At 38.9% G+C, this 14,849-nt stretch overlaps 1 protein-coding gene across 1 annotated transcript in view; it reads right to left on the reverse strand.

The window, feature by feature from the left end:
- SHQ1 (SHQ1, H/ACA ribonucleoprotein assembly factor) overlaps positions 1 to 13,966 on the reverse strand; it is a gene marked incomplete at its 3' end in the record, with an annotated part of 28,546 nt that extends 14,580 nt beyond the window's left edge. The window contains 7 exon segments of the mRNA XM_008940721.1: positions 6,886 to 7,011; positions 8,281 to 8,282; positions 8,986 to 9,098; positions 10,895 to 11,046; positions 11,873 to 11,995; positions 12,887 to 12,951; positions 13,824 to 13,966. Of these exon segments, the coding sequence (XP_008938969.1) occupies positions 6,886 to 7,011; positions 8,281 to 8,282; positions 8,986 to 9,098; positions 10,895 to 11,046; positions 11,873 to 11,995; positions 12,887 to 12,951; positions 13,824 to 13,966 (724 nt within the window).
- Between the last annotated feature and the right edge of the window lie 883 nt (positions 13,967 to 14,849).

Raw genomic sequence — 14,849 nt, forward strand, 5'->3', positions numbered from 1 at the left:
ATAAAGCTGTAGTATCATTAAATCACTTCTGATGAGCACAGTAATACAGAATTTTGTTACAAAGAAGCTAAGTAATTCCTCCAAAGCAGACAGACAGAATAGCTGTTAAACAGTTATGCCAGCCCCTCATATTTCCAGGCCCTCCTCAATGTGCTTGTGGTAAGTACATGTAGCAGTCAAGATGCACACATACAGGAACACTTCTCCTGCAGAAACTCAGACACTCAGCACTGGATCCACTACTGAGCATCTACTCCTCTTTATCAGCAAGTACAACCTGGTTTGGTCTTGTCTCACAGCTGATCAATTAACCTCTCTTACCATAACAGACAAGAAATAGTCCAATAATGAGAGATACAAAATTTTACTTTTCAAAGTTTTACTAGCAAGTATTTGTTAGATTCCCCAAAATCCCCATTCTAGAGGAATAAACAAAATTGTTACTTCCCTTCTATGCAGAAAACAAAAACTCCTAGTGAAGCTCATGAAACACAGGATACAAGCTTTCTTCCTCTAAAATGCAAACTCTCTGAAGTATCATAATATATACAACTGCACCATAAACACAGAAACTGCAAATCTACTAGACAACAGCAAACAAGATGTGGGTTAGACAATTCCAAATAGTAAATGTTACAAGATGTTCATTATTAACTCACTGCAAGGTACCAGGTGTTCTAGATAAACTGTCTCTGGAGAAAACACTCCAATTTTTCAAGTATCTATCCATTCCTTAAAGTTTTTAAATAATAAATTATCCAGGCCTGAAACTCATTTTTAATACATCAAAACCACCACCTGCTTTGTTTTTCCAATTCAAAAATACAAGTACTGAGTGCAAGATTAACAGAACAAGTAAAATTGTAATTACATTTTCTGCTATATCAAGCCTGTACAGTTTTGTACACTTGAATTACCAATATTTCATCTAATGATAGCTGTACAATAATTAATATTCATCTAATGCAAAGCAGCATCTGCTGCTACTTTTCAAATACTACATTTGCAAGTTTTCCATGAGTTTTATTTTAAAATGTTTTGTGCATTTGTCAGTGCCAAAGCCATGCTTCTTCCAGGCACAGCATAACTGTGTATTAATACATGCATGTCTAGAGGAATCATTTCCAGAGTTACTGTTCAGTGATACTACAGAGATTATCCTTCCTTTCTAATCATCCCCTTTACTTATTTTAAACTAGTCATTCCTCATGTTAAAATAAACGTATTTCAAATTGCCCTTCAGTACCTGGCTGTCAACAAAGCACAGGGGAGGATGAAATCTGACAGCTAGAGGCTGGTTTTTTACAGTCTTGCTGATATTTTACACTGCCATTCACACCACTTAAATCAAGCCAGTGTAAGATCTGTATCTCAAGAGTACTCTGACATGGTTCTAAATGTGTTAGAGGTACTTAGATAAAATGTGCTATCTAGACAGTTAGCTGACTCCGTGGTCAGACTCAGAAAATTACAGGCAAGTATAGGTCAGGAAGGACCCTTGGTATCAGCTGCTCCAGCCTTCTGGTGAAAGCAGAGCCTTGGCTTCTGGACCTGTCCAGCCAAGTCCTGAATTCCACAGCTATGTTGAAGGGAAGTAACTGAGCAGAACTGATCATCCCCCTCTTTTTTTTTAATGTTAACAAAAATATTATGCTACAATATCAAGGGTTTTAAATGTGTGCTTCTATTCCTGTAAACTGAGGAAACAGAAACACCAGATAAAGCAGATTAGTCAGGAATAAAGTAAGCTACTGGTTTTAATCAGTAGTAAACAAGTCTCTTTTGTTCTCAGGCTCTTCCTAAGACATTAGGAGAGGAAAGGCAACACTACTCTGACTAGAAAGATGCCCAAAGGCTTTGCTCAGTATCAGCATTTCCCTCAGTGCTGGATACTGCCTCAAAAATACCTGATAATAATATTGTGGACTTAAACAAGTAACTGAATTAATGAAGCTGATTTTCTATTGATTTCTCTCTTCTGCCTGAACCTGTCACTGTCCGATAAGGTGTGAAAGGTTACCAAAACTTTGCACAGTGCTGACATGCTGCTAACACCTCTTTGCTGTATGGACTCCACAGCACCTAAAAAGATAAGCACTGATGACTCAATGAAGCACTGATGACTCAATGAAGCACTCCTCCCTTTGTACAGGGGGCCATCTCTGCAGAACTTATAGGAAGTGGCCATCTTTGAGACCCCCTAAAGCTGAGTTAAGGAGACTGTGATCAGATGAACCTCAGTTCTTCAGGAAATGAACTCAAAAAAGTCCTAAAACCACAAAGCTGCCTCCCTCTGCACACCTATATTCATTCTCAACTATGATCAGTCAAGTCAACTTTATTCCTCCCTTCCTGGAACTTCACAATTCATCCACTCAAATTTTAGCTCCTTCACAAATAAGCTTCTCTTCTGTGTCAAGTTTCCACCCTTCTCTAATTCTCAAATTAACATTTACAACACATTTCCTCCTTATCACTGCTGACCTTCTTCCTCCAGGCATTCTCCATGAAGTCACTGACAGTCTTTCCTCAATCTGGCAATTTCCTTTTACTAATTTTTGTCATTAAGCTTTAATGAACCCACGGTTCCTATAAACCACACCAAAACTACACATCATTTTTTCTTCCACATCTTACTGCTCTTGCCTTTTAAAATCTGAGGTTCTTCACAACAGAGGTCTGTCACTTATATGTTATGGATTTTGCATAAATAAACAGCAGTCTTTACTCACATGAGGCAGACCTGCTCTGCAGCAGAACAGTGCCAGGAGGGTGCACATGCTGCAGAGGCCTGGAAGATGAAGTAGAACAGGTAGAGAGAACAATTGCAGAAATGTGATAAAAAAGAAAAGGGATTCATCTTAAACTTATGAATCCACCAGTAATGGTCTGTATTTGAGCAGAGCCCTATTAAAAGATGAGTCTTGAAAAAGAAATTGCCTCTCATTCTATAAAGAGATCAGAAAGAGAATACTCACTGGTAAGCACTATAGGTTATGGTAAACCCTGGAGCATATAAATGTTATATTAAATACTTGTGTCAGCCTGAACCTTTGAAGATTATTATGTTGCCTAAAAAGGATTTTTCACAGTTCTGCAATTTGAAGTAGAATAAAATAGAACTTATAAAATATGTGACTTACAAAATACAAAAATATTTCATCTGGAATCTGTAGAAGCAAGACTCTAATGTAAACTTCAGCAGCAAGCAAGCTTTCCAAAAGTTTTATTCCCTCATGGGAAAGGCTGGGTAATTAGTTAGGCTTTATGGAGTATTACTTGACTTGCATTAGATGCTGTAAGAACAAAATCTGGTCCTTTCAGCCTTAGAAAATATCTGCTGCAAAAAACCTTCCCTGCCTGGAGGTTAAGAAGCCTACAGGGAAAATAAACAAAAAAACCCACAAAGGGCAAGAAGAGACAATACAGAGTAAAATGCAATAAAGGACAAAAGAAAGAAGAGGTAATTGGGACAACAGAAGAAGAAATTAAAAAAAAAGACAAAATACACACACCATGTACACAAGATGGAGAAAAAATCAAAAGGTTAAATAAAAATAGATTCAAGGTAAGGACAGATGAGAGCCAAAGAATTTAAATGCTAATGAGAAGAGCTGATCCACAAAGAAAAAAAATGGTAATGAGACCTTAAAAAAAAAACTCGATGTAAAAACAAAAGAGAGAATAGCCAGGGATGAAAGTAACAGCAGTAATCAACCAAATAAAATCTTCATTTAATTGTAAGGCCATGAAAAAAAAAAGAAGCTACTGTATTTCTGATTACTCATAAATCAAGATATTATACAAAGACAAAACTAATCAACTATTTGGTTCCAAGAAACCAAGGAAGGAAAAAAAAAAATAAAGGACAGTAATGTAAATTAGCAAAAGAAACAAAAAAGTCATCCTCTTAGTTCAGTGCTTCTGAATAAAAACCCCACAGTTTTAAAGAATCTGCTAATTTTTATGTCACTTTTCCACACTAAACTCAATTTTCCACATAGTAACTTGAAGAGTCAGATCCCACTGACTCTGATTCCACAAACACTGTGTAGGTGGGACTGTCCTGAAGGCAGCAGTAACAGAGCACCAAACACAGGGACTCTAAAGGTACCAGGTGTCAGATTCTAGTGCCAATACCCCAGTACTGTGGTATGCTGTGCTGTCACATAGCACCAGTTTTAACAGTCCCATTCCCACCTTCTCAGCTTACCAACAGTAATTTAACTTCAGTAAAGGACCCTCTGGGAAGATGCACCATTCCCTGCCTGAGGGCAGCAGGCTTCCCCAGCATGAGAGCTGCACATCTGACAGCACGTGCCCTCCACCAGCTCTCTCAGCTTCCACCTCCCTGTGTAACCAATTTGGACAGCACATGTTTGATCAAAGACATAACCTCCCTCCACACAGGACAGACAGAAGTTTCTGCAAGCTGGCCTGGGCAGGAGACCTATCATGAGTTGTACATGTTCTGAACAGCCCAGTATTTGAAGTCTCTTTATGTGCTGTAGTCTTGGAAGTCCTCATCATGGAAGATAAGGGAAATCACTTCATAGAGCACACTGAAACTTACCACAACATGTACAAGGCTTGCACCCTTTAGAGCCTCTGTGCTCAAGTACTCTCCAGGTTTTCTAGCCAGGAATCAGCATTCAAAGGCTTCTTACTACAAGCATATTCTAATACCAGTGACAGACTCCTTGTCCTTCCAGCTGTAGAGCACACCCTGGCTCCACACAGTCAGACTTCACCCCAGCTCCAGTGGAAATAATTTCTAAAGTAGTAAAGAAGGTCCTTCACCTAGTAGAGCCCCTGGTTTTTGACATGCCTTTGCTATGTCACTTCTCCTTACTCAGCGTCCACACTGGCACACACACCAACACACACAGGCAGTCAAATCACATTAAGCTTTTAAGAATTCCTGAAGCTGAAACTCAAGATTAGCTGGCCCATCCCTTTGCCTGGATAAAGCATAAGAAGAATATAAAGCCACATTGAACTCATCCTGTTTATGATGGGATTCCAGGTCCAACAGCGTGGACTCACCTCCTGCCCTTCCTATTTCCCTTCATAAGAGAACTTCAAGTGGAGCCTGTACTCCCTCTCATGGTGGTTTTTTTCACCACAACTCACCCAGGTTTAGGCACCTCCCCGTTTCAGATTCTCACCACCCCGAGCCGCTGTTGCCACTCCAAGAGCAGTAACAATGTGTGGTGGTTCTCAAACCCGAGGCCTCCCTAAGGGGAAGGGCGGGCTGCTGTCATTACCATAACCCAGACACCAGGTGGCCTCTGGCAGCACTCACATTTCCTCAAGATCCACAGAGATACAGGAGCCTCTCCACTCAGCCGTACTAAATTGTTCTGATCAACCTTATTAAAGATGTATCTGTTAGAACAAATGATTGAGAGAAAAAAGGATCCTTTCTGTAGCCCCATTTTCTGCCTAACTTTCATTAGCAGGCTTACCAGGCTTTCAAGTAGTGAAATAATAATTTTATCAATAAAATCCTGAGCAACAGCTCTTCTTTTTCATTATATTCCTTAACACAGGCAAAGAGCTGTGTTTCACTTACTAAGGAGTGAATGGATAAAACCAAACAAAAGAACCCCTCATTATTCTATTTTTGAGCCTCTTGTACCTTTGTGCAATGCTTTATGATGAATATAATTAACAATTTCTGGCTTCAGAGGCTGACAAGAGGCTAGTAATGAAGATCAGATTACAGCCACCAGAAAACACACATCTACCCAAATTCCATTGTTGTTCTGAAGCAAATGGCAAAGTGCAGGCATTATTAGTGCACTAATATTTGTTAAGAACCTCTGGTGAAGGGATGATTATCATCTACTTCAGTAATACTGGATTTTCATGCTGCATGAGAAATGAACAAAGGACAGTGAAAGAATATGCACAGGAGTCACTTGTAATGCTCTCTGCAATCACTGTGTACAGAAAGGTCACCTCAGCTACCTGTTAACAGCACTGCTACAAGGTCATCCACTAAACCCAAAACCATCTCCTTTAGTTTCTAAAGGGACACAAACATTTTCCTTTGAAAAAAAGTTTGAGATCCATAAAAATAGCAGTAGAGTAAAAAATGCCATGAAATTCTGTCATGCTGTATAAATAAAGCATCCTACAGAAAAAGTGCTCCTCAAACAGAGAGAAGAGCAGATCTTAGCAGTCCTCCACAGCTGCTTCATGGCAAATTTGCTGTGAAGTTTTTGCACTGTATTTGGAAGTGGGAACAAGCCCCAGTTTGGAATATTTTTTAAATACAGCCAGGAAAGGCAGAATAGTTACTTGAAAAGACTGAAAACCAGAGGAGACAAGCCCCAGCAAAGAACCTGTTTTCTGGCCATTACAATCACTATACAAAGATAGGTTTGACTGGATTTCAGATGCCTTGACTTACTGACACTGGCAGCTCCTTTGACATCTTGAAAGATTACAGCACACTTTTAAAAGGGAACTTTTTCTTCATAGACACCTTAAGTTCTAGAACAGCCTTTATGAACAGTTAACTCCAAAATCCGTTATGCAGGCAAAAAAAAAACCCAAATATGCACTGCACTATTTAACTAACAGATAAAAACTTAAGATTAAATTACCACTTTATAATATACTATCAACTGCTCCATACAGAACTGGCTCAAAGATTCCAGTATGTAACTGTCCATCAGAGGAAAAAAAAAATATTCAAGGACATAAGTAACAGAACACTCCCCTAAGAGCAGTTAAGACTGAAAACTGTAGGGTAAACATACTTCTTTCCTTTAAGAACAGTAACCTGGAGTATAATGCAGCATCAGAGCAACTCCCATTCAAGCAACAGGTATATATATGTGTGTGTGTGTGTATATATATATATAATGTTCTCACCAGCTGTCTGAGTGGCACGTTCCTGATGACTTTCTCCCTGCAGGTCTACCATTTTTTTGTGAGCATCAACCCACCATGGTCTGTACTTTAACACATGCTGAACAGCTTCATCTTAAAAAAAATCAGCTCAAGGAAAAAAAAAAAAAAAAGGAAAAGCCATAAGCTATTTATTTCAGTTTATAGTGTTACATGGGTATATTTCAATGCATACATAGGATACACTTGACTTCCATACACTAAAAATAATACAAACCTGATCAGTACCTATTCTTTGACTTAAAACCACTATTAATAACCATTATTAAAAATATGAACAATATTCTCTCATCTTACAATACCCATTCCATACTTCCTCCACCTTTCCTGAGCCACCTGGAAGGCTAGAAAATCTGTGAGCTTGCAGCATGATGTGCAGACAAACAAACCTGATTTGTTCTGGCTGAATCTAAAGGAAGACAGCCCAAAAAGAAGCAGAAAATGTCAGTGGTAGCAAATTTGATTTTACTGAGAAGCTCTCCCACTTTAAAACTGCATATGCTTTGGAGAAGAAGGGTATGCAGCTGAAGGGCAAAGATAAGGTAGGGACAGGGACTGACTTTTAGGTCAACCAAAGCATGCTGTAGGAAATTAGACAAAGAAGAGTTATACATTAATTCTGGGAGAGATTAACTCCATCTCAGCACAGCCACTGTGGTCAAAACCTCAGAATGCTGGGGTGCAAAGGTTTTTTTTTTTCCCCTCCACAATTCAAAGGCCTCTCTTTGGCTTTTTCTTCAAGCTAAACAATAGTGTAAATACTGAGAACTGAAAAGAATGCAGGCAATTTCTTACACATCATGCACACGGACCTGCCCAGTCTGCTGAACACAGAGTAAGTTGCTTTACTCTCACTCCAACAGATTTTTTTGATGCCTTCCTTCAGCATCTTTATAAAGTAACTTAAAGATACCAGCCACAGTACATTTTCCTCAAAGGCAACAGACCCCTTGTTTGCTACCCTTTCTCCCAGAGCTGTCCTTTTCTCCAGGGTACGCAGGAAAGCCATTTTTATTGAAAAGTGGGTATCATCTGCTTGGAACCACCCAAAAGAGTCATTAGTTGTAGCTCATCTACTAGGCTAAAACCCAAGGTCTAAGATGTGGAAACTTACTGTAATTTGCATCACATTATAGGTTAAGAACTACTTCAGCTCTACTAAAAAGCACTTCCAAGTGATGTTTCAAGAAAGCTTTTCTAATTCCCACGTGCTACAGAAAGATATGAAGCTGCCTCTGAAACACCTGACTGGGGAAAAACTCCAAGTCTGCAAAGATACTTCCTCAAACAACTCAAGAAGGGTTCAGCCTCCCTGCTGGGGGCTGCACTCACCTCCTCCTAAACCCCTCCTGCAGGAACCGCTGTATTAACAGATATTGGCTTCAATTTAGGTTACTCATCTGGAAGCTTCTGAACCTAACTTGGCCTGAAATACTCCAAGTTGAAAGGCACCAAGAACCATTTCCACCTTCATCACAAAGACTTAAGCACAAAGAAACACAAAGCCTTGGTATGGAACTTTTCCCCATCCTTCTGTAAAAAAGGCTTCATATGAAGAAAGCAATAACCAAAGTAGCCTAGACAAAAATCTTCCTAATTTCCAAACTCAAATATATTTCCTCACACCAGGATGGTTCTTTGTTTCATAAAGTTCTGACATCCACAACCCAAAGGCTTGCATGGATCTTCCTCACACCAGGATGGTTGTTTCATAAAGTTCATCCACAACCCAAAGGCTTGCATGGATTGTCTACTCTGCTGCTGAAGAGGTGAATGATCTCCAACAACATTCTGCAACAGTTCACAGCAGCCCCAGTTTACATACAACTTAAGCAGTAATTAAACAGCAGAGTAACCCCAAAACAAAGAAGCAATGTCTTGTGCTGGTGTCATACTTAGGAAGAGCCTCTAAGCCCTGCTGTGATGAGACAAAGAAACAGACAATTAAAAAGTAAAGCTATTATTTCCAAAAGCAATCTCAAACCCAACCATTTGTGAAAAGAAAAAGGGACCATTTCAACTGAGGTACTTTCACTTGATGAGGTGAAGCAAGTGGATGCTCACAGGTAATGATCAGGGTCAAACTTGGCAGCCTCAGCTGCCAGGCGTCTCCTCCTGCGCTCATCTGCAGGAGTTTGGTCTGGGTCCTTCACATCAATCACGTCACTGAGCTCATCCTGCAAATGAAACAAAAACTGCATGACCAAGGCACAGGTATCATACACAAGATTTACTTAGTAGGGGTTTAGGAAGGGTGCTTATTGGCTTTACACTGAAATTCCTACTTGCTCTTCAACTTCCTTTTCAAATCTTCTAAATTCAGGCTCAGTTGTGCAAATAAAACATCAGAATTCCAAGGAAATGAAATTAATTGAAGCTCCTCAGAACTCATGACACTTCGAAGTCTGTTCAGGCCGTTTTCTCATATGGCAGGCAGGTCATGTTGTGTTACAATAAAATTTGCCATAATTAGAAGCACACAAGCACAATAAAGGCAAGATAAAACCCACAGAGTCTGTTCTGGCCAATCTGAGCTTTACTCTCACACTCTGAAGTGGCCATACAAAAATTACAGGTGATTGCAGTGCCCTTTTAAGCATCAGGTAGTGGTACATCAATGCTGATGGGAAATGCACTTTTTCCCAAATTTCGTGGTAATAAACCAGTGTATATATCCTAACATAAATCCTTTCTCCACAGATACCCATCCTTCTGCTCCACACCTTGAAAATAACCCAAGTCTCGCAATGAGTTCAAATTACATAATTAAGTTGCTTTAAATAGCTACAACTAAAAATGCTTGGAGTGAGAGCACTACCAAAAAACTTATCATTGACTGTTTTAATAAAAGCTCTGTGTACTATAGATATTATTGTACAATATAGCATGCTACAGGTTGCAGATTAGCTTCCACCTACTTGTGAATTAAAGAAACTGCTGAGTGCACAACAGCAAAGTTGCTGCATTTTAAAGCTCCTACCCTATCAATTAAGCCAGAAAAGCTAATTTCAGTGCACCAGCATAACTCCTGTAAGTCCCACAGACACCAGGTGGGCAGACACCTTGAAGACTGCCTCTACACCAGTTACTATCTCGTGAGAAAATCAAGTCTAAAATAAAAAGTACAAAGAAAATCACCCTGAATTTCACAATGGAAAAAAAAATTAACGTAACAACCATAACAGGACCTACAGTCAGCTTTGTGTTTTAACTGAGTGACTTCTTTTTAATTTAAAAATAAATTTGTGGCATCTGAAATAGACTGTACATTGATGGTACATGACTGAAGTCAGAACAGAAGAGAATATCAAATATAAAGCCAGAGTGTTAACAGCAGACTCTTAACAGCCTGCAGACTGTTTGCAGCTTCCCAGAAGGATTCAAAAAAAAATAACCATAAGAGGACCTACAGTCAGCTTTGTGTTTTAACTGAGTGACTTCTTTCTAATTTAAAAATAAATTAAAATTTGTGGCATCTGAAATAGACTGTACATTGATGGTACATGACTGAAGTCAGAACAGAAGAGAATATCAAATATAAAGCCAGAGTGTTAACAGCAGACTCTTAACAGCCTGCAGACTGTTTGCAGCTTCCCAGAAGGATTCACCTGGCATGTGGCCTACTCCACACAGGCCTTTTTCTCCAGGCCTTCACAGGCAGCTGGCCAGGCCCACTTCCAGAGGCTATCCTTACCAAGGACCCTGTTCACCCTTGCCTCCAACACTGAGATTACTGCAGGGACAGATCAGCATGTTGACTCTGCTACACAATTAACTCAGTCTCAACCACCCCCTACTTCTGCAGGAACAAGGGTTCGTCTGTACTACTACATGCACAAGAACAACACACTAATCATAAGGGAATAACAGAGAACAGTTGCTACAGAATGTGCCACGAAGCCTACCCATCAAGAAAGTTCCCAGCACTTTTATGGGCACTTTTATGGCAGGAAAAGACAAAATCTTGACCCACCTGCAGGCGCTGGAACACCCCCGAGCGCAAGTTCCCAAAGCCGTAGGGGTGCTGTGGTGTCAGAGTGTTTTCTGGACCTTCTCTGTAAGGAGTCTGCTCTATTTCCCAGTCAAACTCTTCTTCATCCTCCTCAGACAACTCAGCAGAGGCAGCTGTATGTATTGCATGGTCAGAGAAAGAAAATTACTACACAGAAAATACACAGGGTTTAATAGATAGGCTTATTGTATTATCAGTGTTTGCTTGGAGAAAGAAAATTACTACACAGAAAATCCACAGGGTTTAACAGATAAGCAAACACTGATAATACAATAAGCCTTTCTCATTTTACTACATCTTTTCAGCAATCCTACACATCACTGGGTCATGCAGGCAGATGCTGACATCACAAATCTATAGGCCATGCTCCAAATTCTCCAATTTTCAAAAATGAAGATAGGAAACAAGTTTTTAAGCACACACCCTCAAAGACTGAAACCACTGTTCCATTTATTTCAACAAGATCAGAATTTGATGCCAAGAGAATCCTGACCAGAGCCAAGTGATGTTATCAATAATTTAAGATAAGTATTAAAAAATTAAACACAGATAGTCAAACATTCTTGCCTGTTAAATACTGATGTTAAGCAAGTAATCCACTAGGATCTGTGGTTTTAAGTAGCTTCTACCATTTGAGCTACAAGTCCAGTTAAGACTCAAACGTGTGTGTATGATATAGCCACTAGAGGGGCACAAAGATCTACAGAGGATTAGCAAATGTTAAGCACATTTTGAGAAATGTAAACATGACTAAACTTATAAAGATGACACTTGCATCACCTACATTTAACACACTTAATTCTATACTTAGCCATACTTCAATTAATTCACTCTTCTCATACCTTGGACTAGACAACTGAAAAACTGCATTTCTCTATAGATACAACTATGTAAACTTTATCATTATGTACTTGTAGAAACAAGATTTTGTTGTCATACCTATCTCTTCTACTAAAGGTTTTGCTGATCTTGATTTCTTGGGTGCTAAAAGAGATGTCAGCATGTCCAGTCCCTCAAAATACTGGCCAGGAATCTCCTTAGGCAAGCGAATTGTAAAAGTTCCTTAAAGGAAAAATCAGGATACAGTTGTTGCATTAAAATATCTAAGATTATTTAAGAAGTTTTTTCTTCCTCTTATGAGAAAGGCTCAGAGAAACCTGGACACCTGCAGGTACCACTTTATCATGCATCGATCCCTGTGCACGTTTTTAACCTTATCTGATGAGTTTTACAAAAATGAAGGATTTTAATGATAAAGCATGAAAGAATATTTAACCAGTTGTGGTCTCTTGACTTCCAGTGTATGAACACAAGCCAACAGAATACAAGCTTTAGTTTATTTTTAATCCTTCCACCAATAGAGCAAGCAACAGATCATCACAGGAATCCACATTCAGCAATCTGCTTGTCTTAAGCCAAGCACATAACAAAGGCTTTGAAAGCAGCAAATTATAGGTTTTATTGCCTATTTTTTTTTTTAAATTAATATATTCACTCTAGAAGGTACAGATTTTATTTCAGAAGTACCTTCCACCTTAAGGTGTGAAGAAAGGCTAATGTCCTGTCCCTGAAGACACAGCCAAGAGACTGTCTCAGGATTATCTCATTTCTACTCAGCACTACCTGACTTCTTTGCAGATTTACTAGACTAATGATCCTGGTACTGTAACATTTCTAAAGCCCCACAGGGCTTTAGGAGGATTTGTACAGAATCTTTTTTTGTTATTAGGACAGTTCTGCACATGCTCTTTGTGCTTAAGGATGGACTAAGTACATAAAATAAATCCTGAGCATGATTTCTTTGTTATACTATATAAGACAGTAGAAATTCTACATTTATTTACAGTGTCATATATTCACTAAAGGTCTATGCAACTCCAATGCAGCAAAGTATAAATTATTGGAGAGTTAGTAGCATTTTTAATGAGACATATTAATAAGATTGATTAATACCTTTGTCTGTATCATAAGATGCTTTTTCTCTGCCATCTTCTACAATTCTTCCAGGAAGTGTCAATCTGTGGGCAAAAAAATGAGATGCTCATTGAAAGCCTGACTAATTCCACAACTTAACATCTCACTCTCAAAAAATGTAAGACACATTCCAAAAGCAGCACAAAGGACTTAACTACATGACTCCTTTTGGAGTCATGGAAGTCATGCAGTTAAATCCCCATGCACTTCAAGATCTTTTTCCCCCAACTACTGGCACAAGAGATCAGCATCCAAGATAGAGCAAACCTGTGACCTCTGGTTTCCCAGCATGGAAGAGGTCACAGCCACCAAAAAGATGATGCCCTTGGTGCTGTGTGAGACACCTGGAAGATTCTGCAACTTATAACTTAAAAAAAAAAGCTAACCCACAGTGGCAGGATATGAGAACTCACCCAGAGTTGTATTGCTTACTCAGAGTAAGTCAGTCACTACATTCTACCAGGCCAATAAAATCCCTTGTGGTCCACTAATGTATATAGTGGAAGCATGTCCAAGAACACAGGAAACAGAAAATAAGAAAGCTTAAAAGCTCATCAGCTCTTAAATGCCCAAGGTTCTCCCAACACTTTCATACCACGATTGCCTAAGACACACTTATTCAACAGGGTTTACACACATCCAGAATTGTCTTGCCATTTTACAATTAAAAATCTATTGCAAAGTAAATTTAGAAAAGTATTTCTTTAAATTCCCATTAACGTGATTTAATGTCTAGAAAAAAAGAGGCCAGATCAATAAAAACAATTATTTCCACAAAATAGCTTGTCTGGAGTTGACAGCATAAAAGCTGCAGATGAGGAATGTTCTGAAGGGACCAAAATGAAGTTCATTCTCTACTGACTTTTATCTATTTTATGAAGTTCAATGGGTTTTTTTAAACCCTCCCACTACTTGCCTAAGAAAGTAGGGCTTAGCATAAAATTTAAAATCTTCCCCTTCAAAATACACATCAAACTCTGAAGCTCTGGCATAAGGTACTTTGATTATTATTGTGAGAAAATCCGGATCCTGGGTCAGTTCAAAGGCTGGAGTTATCATGATGAATCCAGCAGGGAAAGCCACCACTGGCTGGGTGGCCCTGTCAAACAGGAAAACAAGAAAAGATTATTGTAGTTTCCAATTTATGAGAGCAAATAATGTCTCTTCAAAATTCTGTAAGAATATTTCAGATTCTCACAAAATTATCTTCCACGTGTTCAAGAAAACATTCATGCCAACAGCAACAAAAATTACCAAGAATATGAAGGTACCACCTCTCTCCACCTTAATGAAACAACTGAATGTAAATGAATACAAAGATTTGGAGCACAGGAAAGCACTTACTATATTCTGCATAAAAACCACACTAATTTCAGTCCTAGAACTTGGCAGTATTTTATAATTGTTGTTTATAACTTTACACATAGCAGATGTTACATCTCTACAGTTCATTAGTGAACTGATCACAAATTACTAAAAAAAATATTGAAAACAAGTAATATTTCCAAGAAATTAGAGCTGTGTTTTACAGTCCGTGCACATATTAGCCAGAATACAAGCAATAGATTCAGTACACCCCAAACAGATTATCTGAGCACACACACTAAGCATACTGCTCTTCCTGTCAAATTTGTGTCAAATTCAGTGCATAAATCACAGGGTCAGCATACACAGAGGGAGTTAAAGATGCTCCTCTGCAATGGGATCAGGACACAAGAGCTGTGTGAATAGCTTAAACATGAGCAGCTGCCACACTGTTTTCATCAGTTTGCAGGATTTTCACAAATCTTGAAGAAGCATCCTAAAAATGTCACATTCCTGCCACAGAATTCAGTTCAAGAAAACGTAAGTAATACAGTAGTTGTAATTGTACTACATTACCTAGTGGACATTTGGGATCTCCTTCAACAAGTACCTTTAAGGACAGTTTAGATGAACACCC

This window comes from Merops nubicus, unplaced genomic scaffold (assembly GCF_000691845.1).
Source record: "Merops nubicus isolate BGI_N331 unplaced genomic scaffold, ASM69184v1 scaffold45, whole genome shotgun sequence".
Taxonomy (NCBI): domain Eukaryota; kingdom Metazoa; phylum Chordata; class Aves; order Coraciiformes; family Meropidae; genus Merops; species Merops nubicus.